General features: G+C 38.7%; 1 protein-coding gene across 19 annotated transcripts in view; it reads right to left on the minus strand.

The window, feature by feature from the left end:
- The window catches only part of VPS8 (VPS8 subunit of CORVET complex), a 303545-nt gene that overhangs the window by 61356 nt on the left and 220614 nt on the right, over positions 1–21575 (minus strand). For 18 of the 19 annotated variants that reach the window (XR_008710494.1, XR_008710495.1, XM_055568849.1 and 15 more), the window contains 3 exons: positions 21471–21551; positions 16894–17063; positions 12736–12901 (listed from right to left, as the gene is read on the minus strand). Coding sequence is in view for 17 of the 19 variants with exons in the window: in XM_055568849.1 (XP_055424824.1) it covers positions 12736–12901; positions 16894–17063; positions 21471–21551 (417 nt within the window). In the remaining 2 variants the exon portion in view is untranslated. Of the gene's footprint in view, positions 1–8437; positions 8513–12735; positions 12902–16893; positions 17064–21470; positions 21552–21575 lie in introns of those variants that run through there. The other variant, XM_055568853.1, reaches the window with a different exon arrangement.

Raw genomic sequence — 21575 nt, forward strand, 5'->3', positions numbered from 1 at the left:
TGTCAAAGCATGTTCAAACTACCACACAATTGTGCTCATTTCACATACTAGGAAGGTAGTGTTCAAAATCCTTCAAGCTAGGCTTCAAAGTATGTGAACCAAGAACTTCCATATGTACAAGATGGATTTGGAAAGGGCAGAGGAATCAGAGATCAAATTGCCAACATTTGCTGGATCAAAGAAAAAGCAATGGAATTCCAGAAAAACATCTACTTTTGCTTCACTGACTATGCTAAAGCCTTTGACTGTGTGGATCACAACAAACTGTGGAAAATTCTTCAAGAGATGGGAATACCAGACCACTTTACATGCCTCCTGAGAAATCTGTATGCAGGTCAAGAAGCAACAATTAGAACCAGACATAGAACAAGAGACTGGTTCAAAATTGAGAAAGTAGTATATCAAGGCTGTATATTGTCACCCTGCTTATTTAACTTATATGTAGAGTACATCATGGGAAATGCTGGGCTGGATGAAGATCAACCTGGCATCAAGACTGCTGGAAGACATATCCATAACCTCAGATAAGCAGATGACACCTTATGGCAGAAAGTGAGGAGGCAGTAAAGAGCCTCTTGATGAAGGTAAAAGAGGAGAGTGAAAAAGTTGGCTTAAAACTCAACATTCAAAACACTAAGATCATGGCATCTGGTCCCATCACTTTATGGCAAATAGAAAGGGAAACAATGGGAAACAGTGACAAACCATTTTTTTGGGCTCCAAAATCACTGAAGACGGTGACTTCAGCCATGAAATAAAAGATGCTTGCTCCTTGGAAGAAAAGCTATGACCAACCTAGGTGGCATATTAAAAAGCACAAACATCACTTTGCCCACAAAGGTCCATCTAGTCAAAAGCTTTGGTTTTTCCAGTAGTCATGTACGGATGTGAGAGATGGACCATAAAGGAGGCTGAGTGCCAAACAACTGATGCTTTTGAACTGTGGCATTGGACAAAACTCTTAAGAGTCCCTTGGATAGCAAGGAAATCAACCCTGAATACTCCTTGGAAGAACTGATGCTGAAGCTGAAGCTCTAATACTCTGGGCACCTTACACGAAGAACCGACTCACTGGAAAAGACTCTGATGCAAGGAACGATTGAGGGCGAGAGAAGATGGGGACAACAGAGGATGAGACAGTTGGACTGCATCACTGACTCAATGGACATGAGTTTGAGCATACTCCAGGAGATAGTGAAGGACATGGAAGCCTGGTGTGCTGTAGTCCATGGGGTCACAAAGAGCAAGACACAACTGAGCAAATGAATAACAAGGTATACATTATATATGAGCTCAAGTAATGAATCACTTAATACTAGTATATAATAACATGAATATTGGAAAATGAGCATAAGTCTCCTCAAAAAGATGCATTTATGTTAGAATTATTTATCACCTCTCTGCACTTCTGAGACATATTAATATTCATTTCATTTGTAAGTTTAATTTAGAAGGTACTCTTTTGAGAAATGCTTCTATCTTCAAAATTCATTTTTTAGAATTTCATTTGAATCTAACATAACAGAGAGCTAACATTCTGTGAAAACAGAGAAATGAAAACAGGGCCTTAATACCCATTTTCCTATTTCATTAAACAGCGTGTAAAACAAATCTCCAATTTATAGTGGGATAAATAAACAATGTACAATGGTTAACAGAAAATTATGACCAGTGAGCATTAACAAATGTCACTTACTGAATAATTTCTTCAAAGTTGTAAATACTTCCATCTGACATTATGTGTAGATTTATCCCCCAAAATCAAACATTTTCTTATACAATTCTAAAAACCAAGAAATGAAACAAATTCCAAGTACCAGGGGAAGTATCAGCTTCTTTCTTCTCATTCTCTCCTTTTGCAATTGTTAAGAATGACTAGGCATCTATATGTTTATTTTCAATCCCCTTCTTCTTTGCATATTTATCTCTTACCGGAAAAAAACAAAAAACTCTGATATTTGACTGCTGTATCTGGTCATTTACTGAAAAGGGATGATATATCCAAATCTGAAAAAAATATCAAGCTACACATAGTAAGACTTTCTAATTAGTCTCCAAATGCTCTTGTTTTTTAAAAAATTTATTATTTTTTAAATTAATTTTTTATTGAAGGATAATTGCTTTACAGAATTTTGCTGTTTTCTGTCAAACCTCAACATGAATCAGCCATGTTGCTGCTAAGTTGCTTCAGTTGTGTCTGACTCGGTGCTACCCCATAGACGGCAGCCCACCAGGCTCCCCCGTCCCTGGGATTCTCCAGGCAAGAACACTGGAGTGGGTTGCCATTTCCTTCTCCAGTGCAAGAAAGTAAAAAGTGAAAGTGAAGTCGCTCAGTTGTGTCTGACTCTTAGCGACCCCATGGACCGCAGCCTACCAGGCTCCTCCGCCCATGGGATTTTCCAGGCAGGAGTACTGGAGTGGGGTGCCACTACCTTCTCTGAATCAGCCATAGGTATACATATATCTCCTCCCTTTTGAAATTCCTTTCCATTCCCCTCCCCATTTCACCCCTCTAGGTTGATACAGAGCCCCTGTTTGAGTTTCCAGAGCCATACAGCAAATTCCTGTTGGCTATCTACTTTACATATGGTAATGTAAGTTTCCATGTTACTCTTTCCATACATCTCACCCTCTCCTCCCCTCTCACAATGTCTGTAAGTCTATTCTCTATGTCTGTTTCTCTGTTGCTGCCCTGTAAATAAATTCTTCAGTATCATTTTTCTAGATTTCGTATGCATGAATTAGAATACGGTATTTATCTTTCTGACTTACTTTACTCTGTATAATAGACTCTAGGTTCATCCACCTCATTAGAACTGACTCAAATGCATTCCTTTTTATGGCTGAGTAATATTCCATTGTGCATATGTACCACAACTTCTGTATCCATTCATCTGTCTATGGATATCTAGGTTGCTTCCATGTTCTTGCTATTGTAAACAGTGCTGCAATTAACAATGGGATACATGCGTCTTTTTCAATTCCTCCTAGGTATATGCCTATGAGTGGGATTGCTGGGTCATATGGTGGTTTTATTCCCAGTTTTTAAAGGAATTTCCACACTGTCTTCCATAGTGGCTGTATCAATTTACATTCCCACGAACAGTGCAAGAGGGTTCCCTTTTCTCCACACCCTCTCCAGATTTTATTGTTTGTAGACTTTTTGATGATAGCCATTCTGACTGGTGTGAAGTAACATCTCATTGCAGTTTTGATTTGCATTTCTCTAATAATGAGCAATATTGAGCATCTTTTCATGTGTTTGTTAGCCATCTGTATGTCTTCTTTGGAGAAATGTCTGTTTAGGTCTTTTTCCCACTTCTGGATTGGGTTTTTTTTCCTGACATTGAGTTGTATGAGCTGCTTGTATATTTTGGAAATTAATCCTTTGTCAGTTGTTTCATTTGTTATTATTTTCTCCCATTCTGAGGGTTGTCTTTTCACCTTGTTTGTAGTTTCCTTTGCTGTGAAAAAGCTTTTAAGTTTAATCAGGTCCCACTTGTTTACTTTTGTTTTATTTCCATTACTGTAGGAGGTGGGTCATAGAGGATCTTGCTTTATGTCCTCGAGCGTTCTGCCTATGTTTTCCTCTATGAGTTTTATAGTTTCTGGTCTTATAGTTAGGTCTTTAATCCGTTTTGAGTCTCTCTTTGTGTATGGTGTTAGGAAGTGTTCTAATTTCATTCTTTTACATGTAGTTGGGTCTAGTTTTTCCAGCACCATTTATTGAAGTGGCTGTCTTTGCACCATTGTATATTCTTGCCTTCTTTGTCAAAATAAGGTACCCATAGGTGCATGGGTTTATTTCTGGTTGTTCCATCTAGACCATACTGTCTTGATGACTGTAGCTTTGTAGTATAATCTGAAATCAGGAAGGTTGATTCCTCCAGCTCCACTCTTCCATCTCAAGACTGCTTTGGTTATTCAGGGTCTTTTGTGTTTCCATATGAATTGTGAAATTTTTTGTTCTAGTTCTGTGAAAAATGCCATTGGTGATTTGATAGGGATTGCACTGAATCTGTAGATTGCATTTGGTAGTATAGTCATTTTCACAATATTGATTCTTCCTACCCAGGAATATGGAATATCTTTCCATCTGTTTATGTCATCTTTGATTTCTTTCATCAGTGTCATAATTTTCTGTGTACCATTCTTTTGTCTCCTTAGGTACATTTATTACTAGATATTTAATTCGTTTTGTTGCAATGGTGAATGGGACTGATTCCCTAATTTCTCTGATTTTTCATTGCTAGTATATAGAAATGCAAGTGATTTCTGTGTATTGATTCTGTATCCTGAAACTTTGCTAAATTCACTGATTAGCTCTAGTAATTTTGGATACTATCTTTAGTGCTTTCTATGTTCAGTATCATGTCATCTGCAAACAGTGAGAGCTTTTCTTCTTCTTTTCTGATCTGGATTCCGTTTATTTCTTTTTCTTCTTTGATTGCTGAAGCTAGGACTTCCAGAACTATATTGAATAACAGTGGTGAAAGTGGACACCCTTGTCTTGTTCCTGATCTTAGGGGGAATGCTTTCAGTTTTTCACCACTGAAAATAATGTTTGCTCTAGGCTTGTCATATATGGCCTTTACTATGTTGAGGTAGGTTCCTTATATGCCCATTTTTTAAAGAGTTTTAATCATAAATGGGTGCTGAATTTTGTCAAAGGCTTTTCCTGCATCTATTGAGATTATCATATGGCTTTTAATCTTTCAATTTGTTAATATGGTGCATCATATTGACTTATTTGCATATATTGAGGAATTCTTGCATCCCTGGAATAAACCCTACTTGATCATGGTGTGTAAGCTTTTTGATGTGTTGCTGAATTCTGTTTGCTAAAATTTTGTTGAGGATTTTTGCATGTATGTTCATCAGTGACATTGGCCTGTAGCTTTCTTTTTCATGTGTGCTCTCAGTTTTTTAAGTTTTAAGAGAAATAACAATTGGAATATTTCCGGCACATAATAATGTGTTAGCTTATTGCCAGCTCTCAAGAGCTTTCAGTTCAGTTCAGTTTAGTCGCTCAATCGTGTCCGACTCTTTGCGACCCCATGAATTGCAGCACATCAGGCCTCCCTGTCCATCACCAACTCCCGGAGTTCACTCAGACTCACGTCCATCAAGTCAGTGATGCTATCCAGCCATCTCATCCTCTGTCGTCCCCTTCTCCTCTTGCCCCCAATCCCTCCCAGCATCAGAGTCTTTTCCAATGAGTCAACTCTTCACATGAGGTGGCCAAAGTACTGGAGTTTCAGCTTTAGCATCATTCCTTCCAAAGAAATCCCAGGGCTGATCTCCTTCAGAATGGACTGGTTGGATCTCCTTGCAGTCCAAGGGACTCTTCAAGAGTCTTCTCCAACAACCCAGTTCAAAAGCATCAATTCTTTGGTGCTCAGCTTTCTTCACAGTCCAACTCTCACATCCATACATGACCACAGGAAAAACCATAGCCTTGACTAGATGGACGTTTGTTGTAAAGTAATGTCTCTGCTTTTGAATATGCTATCTAGGTTGGTCATAACTTTCCTTCCAAGGAGTAAGAGTCTTTTAATTTCATGGCTGCAGTCACCATCTGCAGTGATGTTGGAGCCCAGAAAAATAAAATCTGACACTGTTTCCACTGTTTCCCCATCTATTTCCCATGAAGTGATGGGACCGGATGCCATGATCTTCGTTTTCTGAATGTTGCGCTTTAAGCCAACTTTTTCACTCTCCACTTTCACTTTCATCAAGAGGCTTTTTAGTTCCTCTTCACTTTCTGCCCTGTTAATTAATGTTAAAACTAAAATCTAGTAAATTTTTCATTATATTTCTTTGAATTGATATTAAGCTGACTGCTGGCCAAGAATTATTATTTTTAAAATGAATAATAGTAAGTTAATTTCTTCTAATGCTAATCAGTGCCAATAAAGGTGGTTATTTGCTACTCTAAATTTAATAAAAGAATAATCTAAGATAAAAGCAGGATGAGTATTTCAGTTGAAATTAGTTTCTCAAACGTATTTTATCTGTGAGTTATATATAGAGAATACAAAACAGAAAATTCAACTTGCAAGGTCTATTCTTTGGACCTATATCCTGATTGACCTACTGTAAACCTAAGGGGAGAGGGAGTGATAATAAGGGAAGAAAGAAAGAAATCTGAGTCATTTCTGTTACATTTCCTGGCAAAGAATAAAAAACTTGTTGTAGAGGAAAGCAGACTTTCTGGGAGAATAAATCTAATCATGCCTGTGTAGAACTGTTGGGAGAAAATTGACATGTCAGAGTTATGGCTGATATATATTGATCAGTTGTGAAAAACACAAATGAAAGAGGCAAGAAAAAAGATTTTATCCAAGAAAACCACAGGTCTGAGTGTCACTTGTATCCTGTTGAATAAGAGTCAGTAACTGAAGAAGTAACAAGTCAATCATCTCAAGTCTTGGAAAAGGATGAAATAAAAAGCTATTTGACAGAAGGATCATATTATAAAGGCAGTGAAAAGTTTCAAATGTATTCAGTTATTTACTGAGGACAGAAAGCAACAGGTGGAAGCTGACTGGCAGTCTCAGCTTGATTTTGGAGTCACTGGGACACACACCTCTGTTTCTCTCCATGCGCAGATTAGGAACTTAATAACCAAGGTTGACAGATTTTTGAAGGAAATTAGAAAGAGCCAAGTAGAACTCTCATGAAATTAAGCTTAATAAAAACCATCATGTATAGAATTAGTATCTTCATTTAAAATTTTCTTACAATTAAAAATGTGAATGGTTCATACAATGGTAAGAAATCTCAAGTTAGCACAGTCAACATAGTATCATTGTACTTTAAAAAAGAAAGGCAATGCCAAAGAATGTCCAAACTACCACACAATTGCACTCATCTCACACGCTAGCAAAGTAATGCTCAAAATTCTCCAAGCCAGGCTTCAGCAATACATGAACCATGAACTTCCAGATGTTCAAGCTGGATTCAGAAAAGGCAGAGGAACCAGAGATCAAATTGCCAACATTTGTTGGATCATCAAAAAAGCAAGCGAGTTCCAGAAGGACATCTATTTCTGCTTTATTGACTACGCCAAAGCCTTTGACTGTGTGGAGCACAACAAACTGTGGAAAATTCTTAAAGTGATGGGAATATCACACCACTTCACCTACCTCCTGAGAAATCTGTATGCAGATCAACAAGCAACAGGTAGAACCAAACACGGAAGAACAGACTGGTTCCAAATCGGGAAAGGAGTAGGTCAAGGCTGTATATTGTTAGCCTACTTATTTAACTTATATGCAGAGTACATCATGCGAAATGCCAGGCCACATGAAGCATAAGGTGGAATATCAAGACTGCCAGGAGAATTATCAATAACCTCAGATATGCAGATGACACCACCCTTATGGCAGAAAGTGAAGAAGAACTAAAGAGACTCTTGATGAAAGTGAAAGAGGAGAGTGAAAAAGTTGGCTTAAAACTCAACATTCATAAAACTAAGATCATGGCATCTGGTCCCATCACTTTATGGCAAATAGAAAGGGAAACAATGGAAACAGTGAGAGACTTTATTTTTGGGAGCTCCAAAATCACTGCAGATGGTGACTGCAGCCATGAAATTAAAAGACGCTTGCTCCTTGGAAGAAAAGCTATGACCAACCTAGATAGCATATTAAAAAGCAGAGGCATTACTTTGCCAACAAAGGTCCATCCAATCAAAGCTATGGTTTTTCCAGTAGTCATGTATGGATGTGAGAGTTGGACTATAAAGAAAGCTGAGCACTGAAGAATTGATGCTTTTGAACTGTGTTGTTGGAGAAGACTCTTGAGGGTCCCATGGACTGCAAGAAGATCCAACTAGTCAATCCTAAAGGAAATCAATTCATTGGAAGGACTGATGCTGAAGCGCAATTCCAATCCTTTGGCCACCTGATGTGAAGAACAGACTCATCGGAAAATACCCTGATGCTGGGAAGTATTGAAGGTGTAAGGAGAAGGGGACGACAAAGGATGAGATGGTTGGATGGCATCACCGACTTGATGGACACAAGTCTGACTGCGTACGCTCTGGGAGTTGGGGATGGACAGGGAAGCCTGGCATCCTGTGTTCCATGGGGTTGCAAATAGTCAGACACGACTAAGCAACTAAACTGAACTTCAAAAATAACCTTTACCAGATTTCAATAAAGTCAGAATACTAAAAATAGAACAGTTAGGAAGAAGGAAAACAGAGTGATGATGATTTTAAAAACTTGATTTCAAATACTGGTCCTCCTTCTCTGAGCTACTTCAGCTAAAGTTGTTGTGAAGATTATCATATTCATATCTAAAGCATATATTTGATAAATTTCATCTTCTGTTTCCTTCCATTACCAACCCACTAGATTCTTTTACAAAATCTTACTAAGAAAACCAAAGGAGACAGCTAGAAAATATAAGGAATCTAAAATAGTTCTCCTTCTATTTTCCTTTATTAATTAGGAAGCATCAAACAGATTTTCAAGAGGACGATCAGGAATCCCACTGGAGTTTCCTAAAGAAATGAAAAAGTTGAACTCATTTCCTCTGCCCTGCAGAATAGGATAGCCTCAGAAATGAAGCTTCCTTTGACATACAGATCCAATTTCAAAATAATTTCCCTTCTCTCAATGTTCTGAGAGCAGGCAAGAGGAAGTCAATGAAACATATTACTTTCTTGTGCGGGGTGTGCGGATATGGGAACACGGCAACCAATGTAGTACAAATGTCTTCAAAATTCAACATCCATTCTTGGAACAAATTCTCAACAGAACATGGAGTAAAAAGGAACATCTTAAACATGGTACAAAGGTTACATACCAAAAGCCTACAGTTAACATTATATTGAATAATGAAAAATGAATACTTTCCACTACAATCAGTAACAAGACAGGGATGTCTATTCTCACCATTGTTATTCAATTGTGTACTAGAGGCCAATGCAATAGGGCAAGAAAAAGAAATAACACTGGAAACAAACAAATATGCATTTGATATGATTATGTAGATAATACCAAAAAATATACAAAAAAGTACTCATAAGTAAGCTTAGTAAGGCCACTGGTCACTAGATACAAAGTCAATATGCAAAAATAAATTGTATTTCTATATTTTAGCAATGAATAATTAGAAATTGAAATATAAAACAGTAAAATATGTAATATCAAGTCATTAAATACTTAGAAATGAACCTTATAAAACATATGCCAGATTTATATGCCAAAAACTACAAAACATTGATGAAATAAATCAAGGAAAATTTAAATAAATTGGAGCTATACCATGTTAATGGATTGGACTCAATATCATTAAGATGTCAACTCTCCCCCAATTTATCTATATAGTCAACACAATCCTAATAAAATCCCAGCATGAATATTTTGGGGAGAAATTGACATGGTGATTTTTTAATTTATATGGAAAAGCAAGTAGAATAGCCAAATGTTAGAAAGAAGAACAAACTTGAAGGCCTCACACAACCTGATCCAGATTTATTATAAAGACACAGTCTTGGAGCAAGGACAGATATATAGATCAATGGAACAGAATAGAAAGTCTAGAAATAAACCTACATATACAAGGTCAACTGGTTTTTGATTAAGGTACAAAGGCAATTCAATGGATACCTTCATTCAAAAGAAAGAACTTTAATCTTTATCTCACCTAGTATTAAATAACTCCCAATGGATCAGTGGTTGCCAGGGGTTGGAGGGTGAAAAGAGAGGTTGACTACAAAGAGCTATGGGGGACTTTTGAGGGATGTGGTAATATTGCTCTATGTCTTGATTGTAAAGGAGGTTGTCAAAACTTGCAGAAGTGAATTTACTGTTTGTAAGTTATGTATTAAAATATATAATTGCATACATAACTATTTTTTTAAAAAGGAAAAAAAGGCATATTTTAGCCTCTGGGGACTATCTAGGAAGAAAGAAAAAAAATTTAATTGATAATATGCATTCAGTCACAATCTGTTTATGAACAGAATATACCTGAAAGAGGGAAAAAAACTGAAGTGCACTGAAATGCAAAGCCTTAGGTGTCTACATAAATAAAGGTTCCCACAGCTGCATTTGAATTCAGCTTGGAAAGATGCTAGAAATCACAGGACCTGATTTTCCTTTCCTTTCCTGATTTTCCTTTCCAGTGCGAACAAGGAAGCACTGGATGACTAATAAATTTTCAATCCAGAAACATATTGAATGTCTTCATCTGTATATCTAGCAGACATCTCTAACTCCAACAATGAATTCTCTGTCTTACCCTCAGGTATGTTCTTTATTTATTGCTTTCTATCTCAGTAAATGGTATCACCACCCATTTGGTGGTTCAAATAAGAAATCTGGGTACCATCTTTGACTCTTCTGTCTTCCCTTCCTCACCAACCAATTTAATTATCACCAAGTCCTATTAATTCTACCTCTCAAATATAGGTTACCTGTTGTAAAGCAGAAAAGAATACAGAATTAAAAGTTGAGCATAACTGCATCTAGAAGGTGAAAGAGCGGTATGAGATGAAGCTAGCGAGGTAGGCAGGGACCATATTAATTATTTTGATGTTTGTACTCATCTCAAACACATCTCACATATGGCTCTCTTCTCCATCCCAACTTCCACCATTCTAGTACAAGTTACTATTTCTTTCCACAAAATAATTTCAATATTCTTGGGTCTCCCTACATATACCTATTCTTATTTTCCTTTCAATTCATTTTCTGTACTGCAGTTCTTTTAAAAGCACTATTCTTAAAAAAAAAAAAAATACTATTTTGATCATATATTCTTCTTTAAAGCCCTTCAATGTCTTGTTTCTTTAGCACAAACATAAAAATAATTAGTATGGTCCCTGTTTACTTACTAATTTCATATAATACCATTCTTTCACCCTCTGGATCCAATCATACTCAGTGTCTAGTTCCTGCAGAGGTGCTTTGTTTATTCTATATACTGTTCCCTGTGCCTGGAATATTTCTCCTCCTGCCTATCCTTGTGCTTAAACTCTATCTTCTTTTTTTGCTTCGGGGGCAGCTAACTTATTAACACTTTGAAGAAATCTTCCATGACATCTCATGTCTAGATCAGCCCTGCTCATTATCTACTTTTATAGCACAGTTCATCTGTAAATACTTGTGGTATAATAAAAAATATCATTCAGTCTTTGTCCCTGGTTCCTATCACATAGTTCCTAAAACTCTCAGACTCTCCTGAGTGATAGAGTGCCTTCTGAATGCTAATGAGATGACTGGTACTTGGGGACCCCTACATAGTTTCAGGATGGCAGCCGGTCATCAGAAAGATCAAACCATGACTAGAGATTTGGAACTTTCAGTTCTTCCTTCCCCATCCTTCCCCCATCCCCATATAGGAGGAGGGGAGAGGGGCTAGATATTGAGTCTAAGCACTAATGGCCAGTGATTTAATCAATCATGGTTAGGTAATGAAACTTCCAATAAAAACCCCTAAATGTTGAGGTTCAAGGAGTTTCCGGGTTGGTGAGCACACCGATAACTGGGAAGGTGGTATGCCAAGATACGGCATGGAAGCTCTGGGCACCCCCTTACCTTGCCCTTTGCATCTCTTTCATATGGCTATTCCTGACTATCCTTTATAATAAACAGGTAAACATAAAGCATGTTCCCAAGTTCTGTGAGTTGTCCTACTGAATTATTAAACCTGGGGGAGTGGGTCATAGGGACCCCTAAATTTGTCAAGTCAGATAGAACAGTATGTAATCTGGTACCCCATTTGTAACTGGTGTCTGAAGTAAGGACAGTCTCTTGGGAATGGACCCTTAAATGTATAAAGTCTGACACTAATTTCTGGTGGTCGGTGTGAGAACTGAATGGCATTACTGGGCATACAGTTGGAACCCAGAGAACTGACAGGGTTGGTGTCAGAACTGAATATAGAAAAAACACCATGTAACTGGTGTCAGAAAGAACTGGAGAACACTTACTGGAAATCTGTTTATAATTTCGTTGTCATACAAAGTCCGTAAGACAAATGTCTTGTTCTAGCATTTAACATGGTGTCTGGCACATGGTTCTGTATTTAGTGGATGAATATGGATACTAGTGGCTACCACAGGAGTGCAGAAACTCTGAACTATTATCTGGGAGAAGCTAGGTCAGAGTTTTTTCCCTGGGTTATCTTCTGACTTAATATTGAAAGCTTAATTGATTTAACATTAGTTAGATGATTTAAACATAATTCTAAATCATCTTTGATTCCTCTTCATTTCTCCAATCTGAAATGTTGGATCACCTCAGAAGTCAATCCTTCTATCTTCGATAATCTTTATAGCCTTTCTTTTCTCTATACTCCCATCTCCAATGCATGCTCCCTTCTAACCTTCCACATCTAAATAAATCGCAACTACAGACTTCCAGTTTCTCAAGCCAAAAACAGAGAGAAAAAAGCAATGGGTCCAACATTTCACTAAGTGATGTTAACATCAACTACAGGATAGGGCAGCATGGAGGAAAGTGCAGGAAACAGAAGACTAAGTAAATTTGCTGAGGCCTGAAAAGACCTGAAAAAAAATGAGGCCAGGTCTAAAAGACACTGTTAAGAAAAGACTATCTGCATGAGTGAGAGTGACAGTCACTCAGTCGTGTCCTACTCTTGGCAACCCCATGGACTGTATCCTGCCAGGCTCCTCTGTCCATGGAATTCTCCAGGCAAGAATACTGGCATGGGTTGCCATTTCCTTCACCACCTTGACATGAAAACAAGTTTTACCTGTGATGGGGTTATCCTTCCCTTTTTAACTTCAGATGAATTTTCACTCAACTTTCCTGCTTTGTTACTTGAGCTGCATTTGTAGCACGTCCATCTTGTTTGCCCTTCAATTTCTATGGTGCACTCTTTGCTTTGCAGACAGAACGAGTGATATAAATGGCCACAGCTGCAAAATGAAGGTAACCAATTGACACTTTTCATTATCATAAAATCATAAACCTAAGTTGTATTAGACAGTATTTAAAAGTGATAATTATTTCCAGTAAGCTGAAATGCACTGGTGGGTATATAGGTTAAGAAATAAGAAAAGAGATTTACTTGTTGCTCTCCTCTCTTTTTTTTTTTATTTTTCATTTTATTTTATTTTTAAACTTTACAATATTGTATTGGTTTTGCCAAATATCAAAATGAATCGGCCACAGGTATACATGTGTTCCCCATCCTGAACCCTCCTCCCTCCTCCCTCCCCATACCATCCCTCTGGGTCGTCCCAGTGCACCAGCCCCAAGCATCCAGTATCGTGCATTGAACCTGGACTGGCGACTCGTTCCATATATGATATTATACGTATTTCAATGCCATTCTCCCAAATCCTCCCACCCTCTCCCTCTCCCACAGAGTCCAAAAGACTGTTCTATACATCAGTGTCTCTTTTGCTGTCTGGTACACAGCCAGACTCATGTATTTGTACACTTCAGTTGTGAGTACAACAGCATCACAGTTCTCTGACTACAAACCACCCAGGGGTGAGTTGAACTTCTGCTCACTTCTCAGACTATGAAACATTTTTAGACAGTTTGAACAACGTCAACTGGGGAAAATAATAATTATATAAGTCATTTGATAGTGACATGAGTGGTATTTCTCATCAAATTTAAGAGTCATGATTTGATTTATAAGCATTCACAAAAACGTTACTACTATACAGTAAATTCTAACATCATTACTACAAAGAAATTCCCTGTTAATTACATTAAGCTACCAAATAAAACTTCCAGAAGTAAGTGTTGAGCGTAATTCTAAGTCATCTTCACTGATTCCTTCTCATTTCTCCAACCTGAAACGTTGGACCACCTCAGAAGTCAGTACTTTTCTCTCTTCGATAGTCTTTAAAATCTTCCTTTTCTCTATCCTCCCCCATATATATAACATGCCCCAAACCAAACTTTTGATTTCAACCAAACCCCACCCTCAATGCACACTCTCATCCAGCCTTTAAATAGTAACTAGAGCCTTCCAGTTTCTCAGGCCGAAAACTATTCCTTCTTTCATACCTCATATACAATCTATAAACAGATCTTGTCAGCTATTCTTCAGAATATATACAGAACCCCATCACTGCTTACTTCATTACAATCATCTTGGGCCATCTCTCACTTCAGTTCAGTTCAGTTCAGTCGCTCAGTCGTGTCCGACTCTTTGCGACTCCATGAATCGCAGCATGCCAGGCCTCCCTGTCCATCACCAACTCCTGGAGTTCACTCAGACTCACGTCCATTGAGTCGGTGATGCCATCCAGCCATCTCATCCTCTGTCGTCCCCTTCTCCTCCTGCTCCCAATCCCTCCCAGCATCAGAGTCTTTTCCAATGAGTCAACTCTTTGCATGAGGTGGCCAAAGTACTGGAGTTTCAGCTTTAGCATCATTCCTTCCAAAGAAATCCCAGGGCTGATCTCCTTCAGAATGGACTGGCTGGATCTCCTTGCAGTCCAGGGGACTCTCAAGAGTCTTCTCCAACACCACAGTTCAAAGCATCAATTCTTCGGCGCTCAGCTTTCTTCACAGTCCAACTCTCACATCCATACATGACCGCTGGAAAAACCATAGCCTTGACTAGACGGACCTTTGTTGGCAAAGTAATGTCTCTGCTTTTCAATATGCTATCTAGGTTGGTCAAAACTTTCCTTCCAAGGAGTAAGCGTCTTTTAATTTCATGGCTGCAGTCACTATCTGCAGTGATTTTGGAGCCCCCAAAAATAAAGTCTGACACTGTTTCCACTGTTTCTCCATCTATTTCCCATGAAGTGATGGGACCAGATGCCATGATCTTCGTTTTCTGAATGTTGAGCTTTAAGCCAACTTTTTCACTCTCCACTTTCACTTTTATCAAGAGGCTTTTTAGTTCCTCTTCAGTATTCTTGCCTTGAGAACCCCATGAACAGTATGAAAAGGCAAAATGATAGGATACTGAAAGAGGAACTCCCTAGGTCAGTAGGTGCCCAATATGCTACTGGATATCTCTCACTTGGATTAGCCTAAATGGTCATTCCACTTTCACCCTTGATCTTCTGCGGTCTGTTCTCACCACAGCAGTCAAAGTGATCCTCAATACATAAATTATATTGTGTCAACCCTATCCTCAAAACCATCCATTGGCTTTTCATCTCAGAGTAAGAGTTTAATTCTTCATAATGATTTAGTTCCTACATGATTTGGCTGCTGAAGTCATCTCTTATCATTTTCCCTTCACTCTGCTCAGGCAATGCTGGCCTGCTCACTCACTTCCAGAGAAGTATGCCAAGCACCTGCCTCATGGTTTCTGCACTTGCTGATCCTCTGTCTGGAGCACTCTACCCCATATTGCATGGAAACTTCCCTTAAGTCTCTGCTCAAATGTCACTTAAGTTTCCCTAACAACTCTTCACAAATTACTAGTTCCCAGGGTTCTCTCTCTTCTATACCATAATTACTCAGGGTAATTATTATATTTTTATTAATTAATTCATTTTTAACTACCTGCCCATAATCATCTTAACAGTGGTGTTCTCCCTGACCACTTTTCATAAAACATCTTCCCCCACAGACACTCTACATCTCATTTAACATGCTTTTTCCCCCCCCCTGTTATTTACTATCTGGCATTTCACTTGTCTATCTCTTTCACTAGAGTGTAAACTCTGAGAGCAAAACCTTTGTTTTGTTCATCTGGTACTCTATCCCTTCTAACAGTACCTGACATATAATATGCTTGATAAATAGTTGTTGAATGAATGGGCTCTTTATGTGATAAGAAATACTTTCCCTTCTAATCACCAAATCTACCAATCTTTATCTGTAAAAACAGAAGCTAACACTTATACAGTGCTTACTGTATGTCAGTACGGTTTTAAGTGTCTTATGTAAATTATCTCATTTAATCTTCACAAAAACTCTTAGCAAGTAGGTACCATTATTATCCCTCTTTACAAATAAACAAACTAAGATGTAAAGAGATGAAATGATTTGTCAAAGTCTAATAGCTAGGAGAAGGAAATGGCAACCCACTCCAGTAGTACTCTTGCCTGGAAAATTCCATGAATGGAGGAGCCTGGTAGGCTACAGTCCATGGGGTCGCAAAGAGTTGGACATGACTGAGCAACTTCACTGGAATAGCTAGGAAGTGGAAGAGTAAAGGTTTGAACTCAAGGTTTAAAGCCTGGCTCTAGAGTCCATCTTACACTGCCTCTATCTGTACATTCTGGATGAGCTGTTTCCTCCTGAGATCAAACCTTCTACTTTTGCACTAGACTTCTTCTCTCTTTGCATTGTGGCTTTAAATATCATTTACATGCTGATGATTTCTAAATTTATATTTCCAGGACATATCTCTGACTAGAATAGCTATCTACCTGACATTCCTACTTAAATGTTTAAAAGGCATCTCAAACCTAACATCTCCAAGACAAAACTCTTGATTTCCCCAGGTCCTCATGCCTGTTCCTTCTTATTTTAGAGGACAGTACCACATTCATTCAGTAGCTTGAGCTTAAGATGTTTTTGCCTGTCACTTCACATCAGCAAGTTAGCTCTTCTCTTAAAATATATTCCTAACCTTCACTCCTACCACTCTCATTCTGCGCAAATGTCACTTTCTTAGACATGTTTTTCCTCATTATGGTATCTTAAAATAGCATTCTCACCCTGAACACTTTTTCCCATCCCCTTACCCTGTGTGTTATTTCTCTCCATAGCTCTCATTGCCTGTATTTATTTGTGACCTGACCACTCTAATACTCTTTCCCCCTGATCCCTATGCAGAATATAAGATCTATAAGAACAGGAACTCTGCCTTGTTTTGTTCACTGCCAGAATGGCGGACTGGGGCTGTGTGTCTACATGTGCTCCTGCCTGGCAATACATGTACACACTCATATGTACTACATTTCCTTCCCTCTCTTACCTAAAGACAATAATTTCATCAGCCATTTCTTGGCGTCTCTTGTACTGCTGCAAACAAATAGAGCAGTAATCCTGCTTGGGATTCAGTCCTCTGGTAACTGAAGCTCTCAGGTTACATAATGACCAATGGAGATCTTGGTTTAGAAGGCTAGTTGTCGTTTCCAGCAGGGTCTATGAATGACAAAAATAAAAAGAAATCAACAAAAAGTTGTTTATAAAGTGAGAGACAGAGGGGATGAGTGGAGAATTGCACTTGTTTCATTTTCAACCACAGCTGAATTGGAATATACTACAAAGGCATAAAATCGATCAAATAAACACCAAAGCACCTCAGACTTTACTGGTTAACTTCAATGTACAAGTACTGATAAGTACTACATCAAGAGTCTCAAAATAATTATTAAAAGGCTGTCACTAGTTACTATGAAGAAATGAGTGCTCTGCCATCATTGTGGCTTAATTCGGTACTTTTCAGATGACCGGATTAACCCAAAGCTACTTATTTATTAACACTCATATAATAAGCTCTCTTTGAATTGCTCAAAGTTCTAACAAATTGTTAAAAAATACTCTGATTTTTTAAACAGAAACTGTATCCACAGCAATATACCACATTAACTTTTCACTGGAAAAACTAATGGTCATTACTCATTTTTCATCTCCCTTGGGCAAGAGATCACATTTTCCAATCAGCACTTAAAAGCCATTTGAATCTACTCAAGACTGTGACATCTGTCATTAAGTCACACAAATATATTTCACAGCTATTACATTATGTCATTTAAGGTTCCCTATATTTGGAAAGTATTGTTTCCTTCAGTTCAGTTCAGTTCAGTCGCTCAGTCGTGTCCGACTCTTTGCAACCCATGAATTGCAGCACGCCAGGCCTCCCTGTCCATCACCGACTCCTGGAGTTCACTCAAACTCACATTCATCAACTCGGTGATGCCATCCAGCCATCTCATCCTCTGTCATCCCCTTCTCCTCCTGCCCCCAATCCCTCCCAGCATCAGAGTCTTTTCCAATGAGTCAACTCTTCACATGAGGTGGCCAAAGTACTGGAATTTCAGCTTTAGCATCATTCCTTCCAAAGAAATCCCAGGGCTGATCTCCTTCAGAATGGACTGGCTGGATCTCCTTGCAGTCCAGGGGACTCTCAAGAGTCTTCTCCAACACCACAGTTCAAAAGCATCAATTCTTTGGCGCTCAGCTGTCTTCACAGTCCAACTCTCACATCCATACATGACCACAGGAAAAACCATAGCCTTGACTAGACGGACCTTTGTTGGCAAAGTAATGTCTCTGCTTTTGAATATGCTATCTAGGTTGGTCAAAACTTTCCTTCCAAGGAGTAAGAGTCTTTTAATTTCATGGCTGCAGTCACCATCTGCAATGGTTTTGGAGCCCCCCAAAAACAAAGTCTGACACTGTTTCCACTGTTTTCCCATCTATTTCCCATGAGGTGATGGGACCAGATGCCATGATCTTCGTTTTCTGAATGTTGAGCTTTAAGCCAACTTTTTCACTCTCCACTTTCACTTTCATCAAGAGGCTTTTTAGTTCTTCTTCACTTTCTGTCATAAGGGTCGTGTCATCTGCATATCTGAGGTTATTGATATTTCTCCCGGCAATCTTGATTCCAGCTTGTGCTTCTTCCAGCCCAGCGTTTCTCATGATGTACTCTGCATATCAGTTAAATAAGCAGCATGACAGTATACAGCCTTGACGTACTCCTTTTCCTATTTGGAACAGTCTATTGTTCCATGTCCAGTTCTAACTGTTGCTTCCTGACCTGCATATAGGTTTCTCAAGAGGCAGGTCAGGTGGTCTGGTATTCCCATCTCTTTCAGAATTGTCCACAGTTTATTGTGATCCACACAGTCAAAGGCTTTGGCATAGTCAATCAAGCAGAAATAGATGTTTTTCTGGAACTCTCTTGCTTTTTCCATGATCCGGCGGATGTTGGCAATTTGATCTCTGGTTCCTCTGCCTTTTCTAAAACCAGCTTGAACATCTGGAAGTTCACGGTTCACATATTGCTGAAGCCTGGCTTGGAGAATTTTGAGCATTACTTTACTAGTGTGTGAGATGAGTGCAATTGTGCAGTAGTTTGAGCATTCTTTGGCATTGCCTTTCTTTGGGATTGGAATGAAAACTGACCTTTTCCAGTCCTGTGGCCACTGCTGAGTTTTCCAAATTTGCTGGCATATTGAGTGCAGCACTTTCACAGCATCATCTTTCAGGATTTGAAATAGCTCAACTGGAATTCCATCACCTCCACTAGCTTTGTTCGTAGCTTTGATGCTTTCTAAGGCCCACTTGACTTCACATTCCAGGATGTCTGGCTGTAGGTGAGTGATTACACCATCGTGATTATCTTGGTCATGAAGATCTTTTTTGTACAGTTCTTCTGTGTATTCTTGCCACCTCTTCTTAATATCTTCTGCTTCCGTTAGGTCCATACCATTTCTTTTCCTTACTACATCTAATTCTCAACATTCAGATATATCATTTTGATGTGCAGTTGGGTTCTTTTCTGTCAGTCCCAAAGGGGAAGATATACTGTCCATCCTCCTTGCTACACAGTCTTGTCCTTAAACTTTATCTATAATGCAGAATTTTTTGTTCTAATGGTCTATTTTAATTCTTTCCAATCAACTCCATCTTTTCTTCCTCTTCCAAAGTTTGTAAAAACTTTCAGTTTTGCATTCAGCTTCCTTTTGCCATCCCGGACTCTGTGCCTGAAGGGGGATCACCTTCCTTGCACTATGCTTACTTAACAAAACTGCAGTTCTTACAACACCCTAAGAAAAGCTCTGTCACTCAATTTCTTTCTTTTTCTTCTATTAAAAAAGCATTGTATCTAACATGTCTAAATGGCACTTTTCCTTGGTGGCTTCATGAGTCACTTTGAAGTACATGAAGAAAAATTTGTACACTAAGCTGGCTCTTACTGAGAATTAATGCCACAGGCAGTTTCAGGTTAAGGGAAGAAATATCCGCTGGATCATGGAAAAAGCAAGAGAGTTCCAGAAAAACATCTATTTCTGCTTGATTGACTATGTCAAAGCCTTTGACTGTGTGGATCACAAGAAACTGTGGAAAATTCTGAAAGAGATGGGAATACCAGACCACCTGACTTGCCTCTTGAGAAACCTATATGCAGGTCAGGAAGCAACAGTTAGAACTGGACATGGAACAACAGACTGGTTCCAAATACGAAAAGGAGTACATCAAGGCTGTATATTGTCACCTTGCTTACTTAACCTATGTGCAGAGTACATCATGAGAAACGCTGGGCTGGAAGAAACACAAGCTGGAATCAAGATTGCCGGGAGAAATATCAATAACCTCAGATATGCAGATGACACGACCCTTATGACCGAAAGTGAAGAGGAACTCAAAAGCCTCTTGATGAAAGTGAAAGTGGAGAGTGAAAAAGTTGGCTTAAAACTCAATATTCAGAAAACGAAGATCATGGCATCTGGTCCCATCACCTCATGGGAAATAGATGGGGAAACAGTGGAAACAGTGTCAGACTTTATTTTTGGGGGCTCCAAAATCACTGCAAATGGGGACTGCAGCCATGAAATTAAAAGGTGCTTACTCCTTGGAAGGAAAGTTTTGACCAACCTAGATAGCATATTCAAAAGCAGAGACATTACTTTGCCAACAAAGGTCCGTCTAGTCAAGGCTATGGTTTTTCCAGCAGTCATGTATGGATGTGAGAGTTGGACTGTGAAGACAGCTGAGCGCCGAAGAATTGATGCTTTTGAACTGTGGTGTTGGAGAAGACTCTTGAGAGTCCCTTGGACTGCAAGGAGATCCAACCAGTCCATTCTAAAGGAGATCAGTCCTGGGTGTTCACTGGAAGGACTGATGCTAAAGCTGAAACTCGAATACTTTGGCCACCTCATGTGAAGAGTTGACTCACTGGAAAAGACCCTGGTGCTCGGAGGGATTGGGGGCAGGAGGAGAAGGGGACAACAGAGGATGAGATGGCTGGATGGCATCACCGACTTGATGGACGAGAGTCTGAGTAAACCGGAGTAAACTCCGGGAGTTGGTGATGGACAGGGAGGCCTGGCGTGCTGCAATTCATGGGGTCACAAAGAGTGGGACATGACTGAGCGACTGAACTGAACTGAATGACCATTTCTGGTTACTGGTGATTAACTGTTTCAGAATGTTTAAAAGAACACTAATTTTATTCTTCAATTTTTCTATACTCATGCTGACCCTCCCTTTTTTGAGTTATACCTTTATATTCCATTATTTTCAAGAAAGTTTCTTATATTTTTCATTTGGAAAACAAGATATATGTCCCACCGCCCATGAATCAAAAGAGTAAAATAAATTCAAAAGCTGCAATTACACATTCCAGAATATATGTGTATATGTATACAAAATATAAATTAATTAAGGTCAAGAGAAATTTTAAAATTAGAAAGTCATACACTTCAATCTTTCAAACTTGCACTAAACAGATGGTAATTTCTAAAGAAAAGTATAGGTGCAAAGAGAAAAGAATAGCTTCTTTCTACCTTAGAATGGGCTTAGAAATAGAAAGTAGCTTACCTGTTCATAGTTAAAGGTATCCAACATTCCCAAAATAAGGCCCTGGATTTCTCCAAGTTTTCCTTTTCCATAAACTGGGTCCTAATTAGAAAAAAGTTGCTAAAG

Source organism: Bubalus kerabau, chromosome 2, assembly GCF_029407905.1.
Source record: "Bubalus kerabau isolate K-KA32 ecotype Philippines breed swamp buffalo chromosome 2, PCC_UOA_SB_1v2, whole genome shotgun sequence".
Taxonomy (NCBI): domain Eukaryota; kingdom Metazoa; phylum Chordata; class Mammalia; order Artiodactyla; family Bovidae; genus Bubalus; species Bubalus kerabau.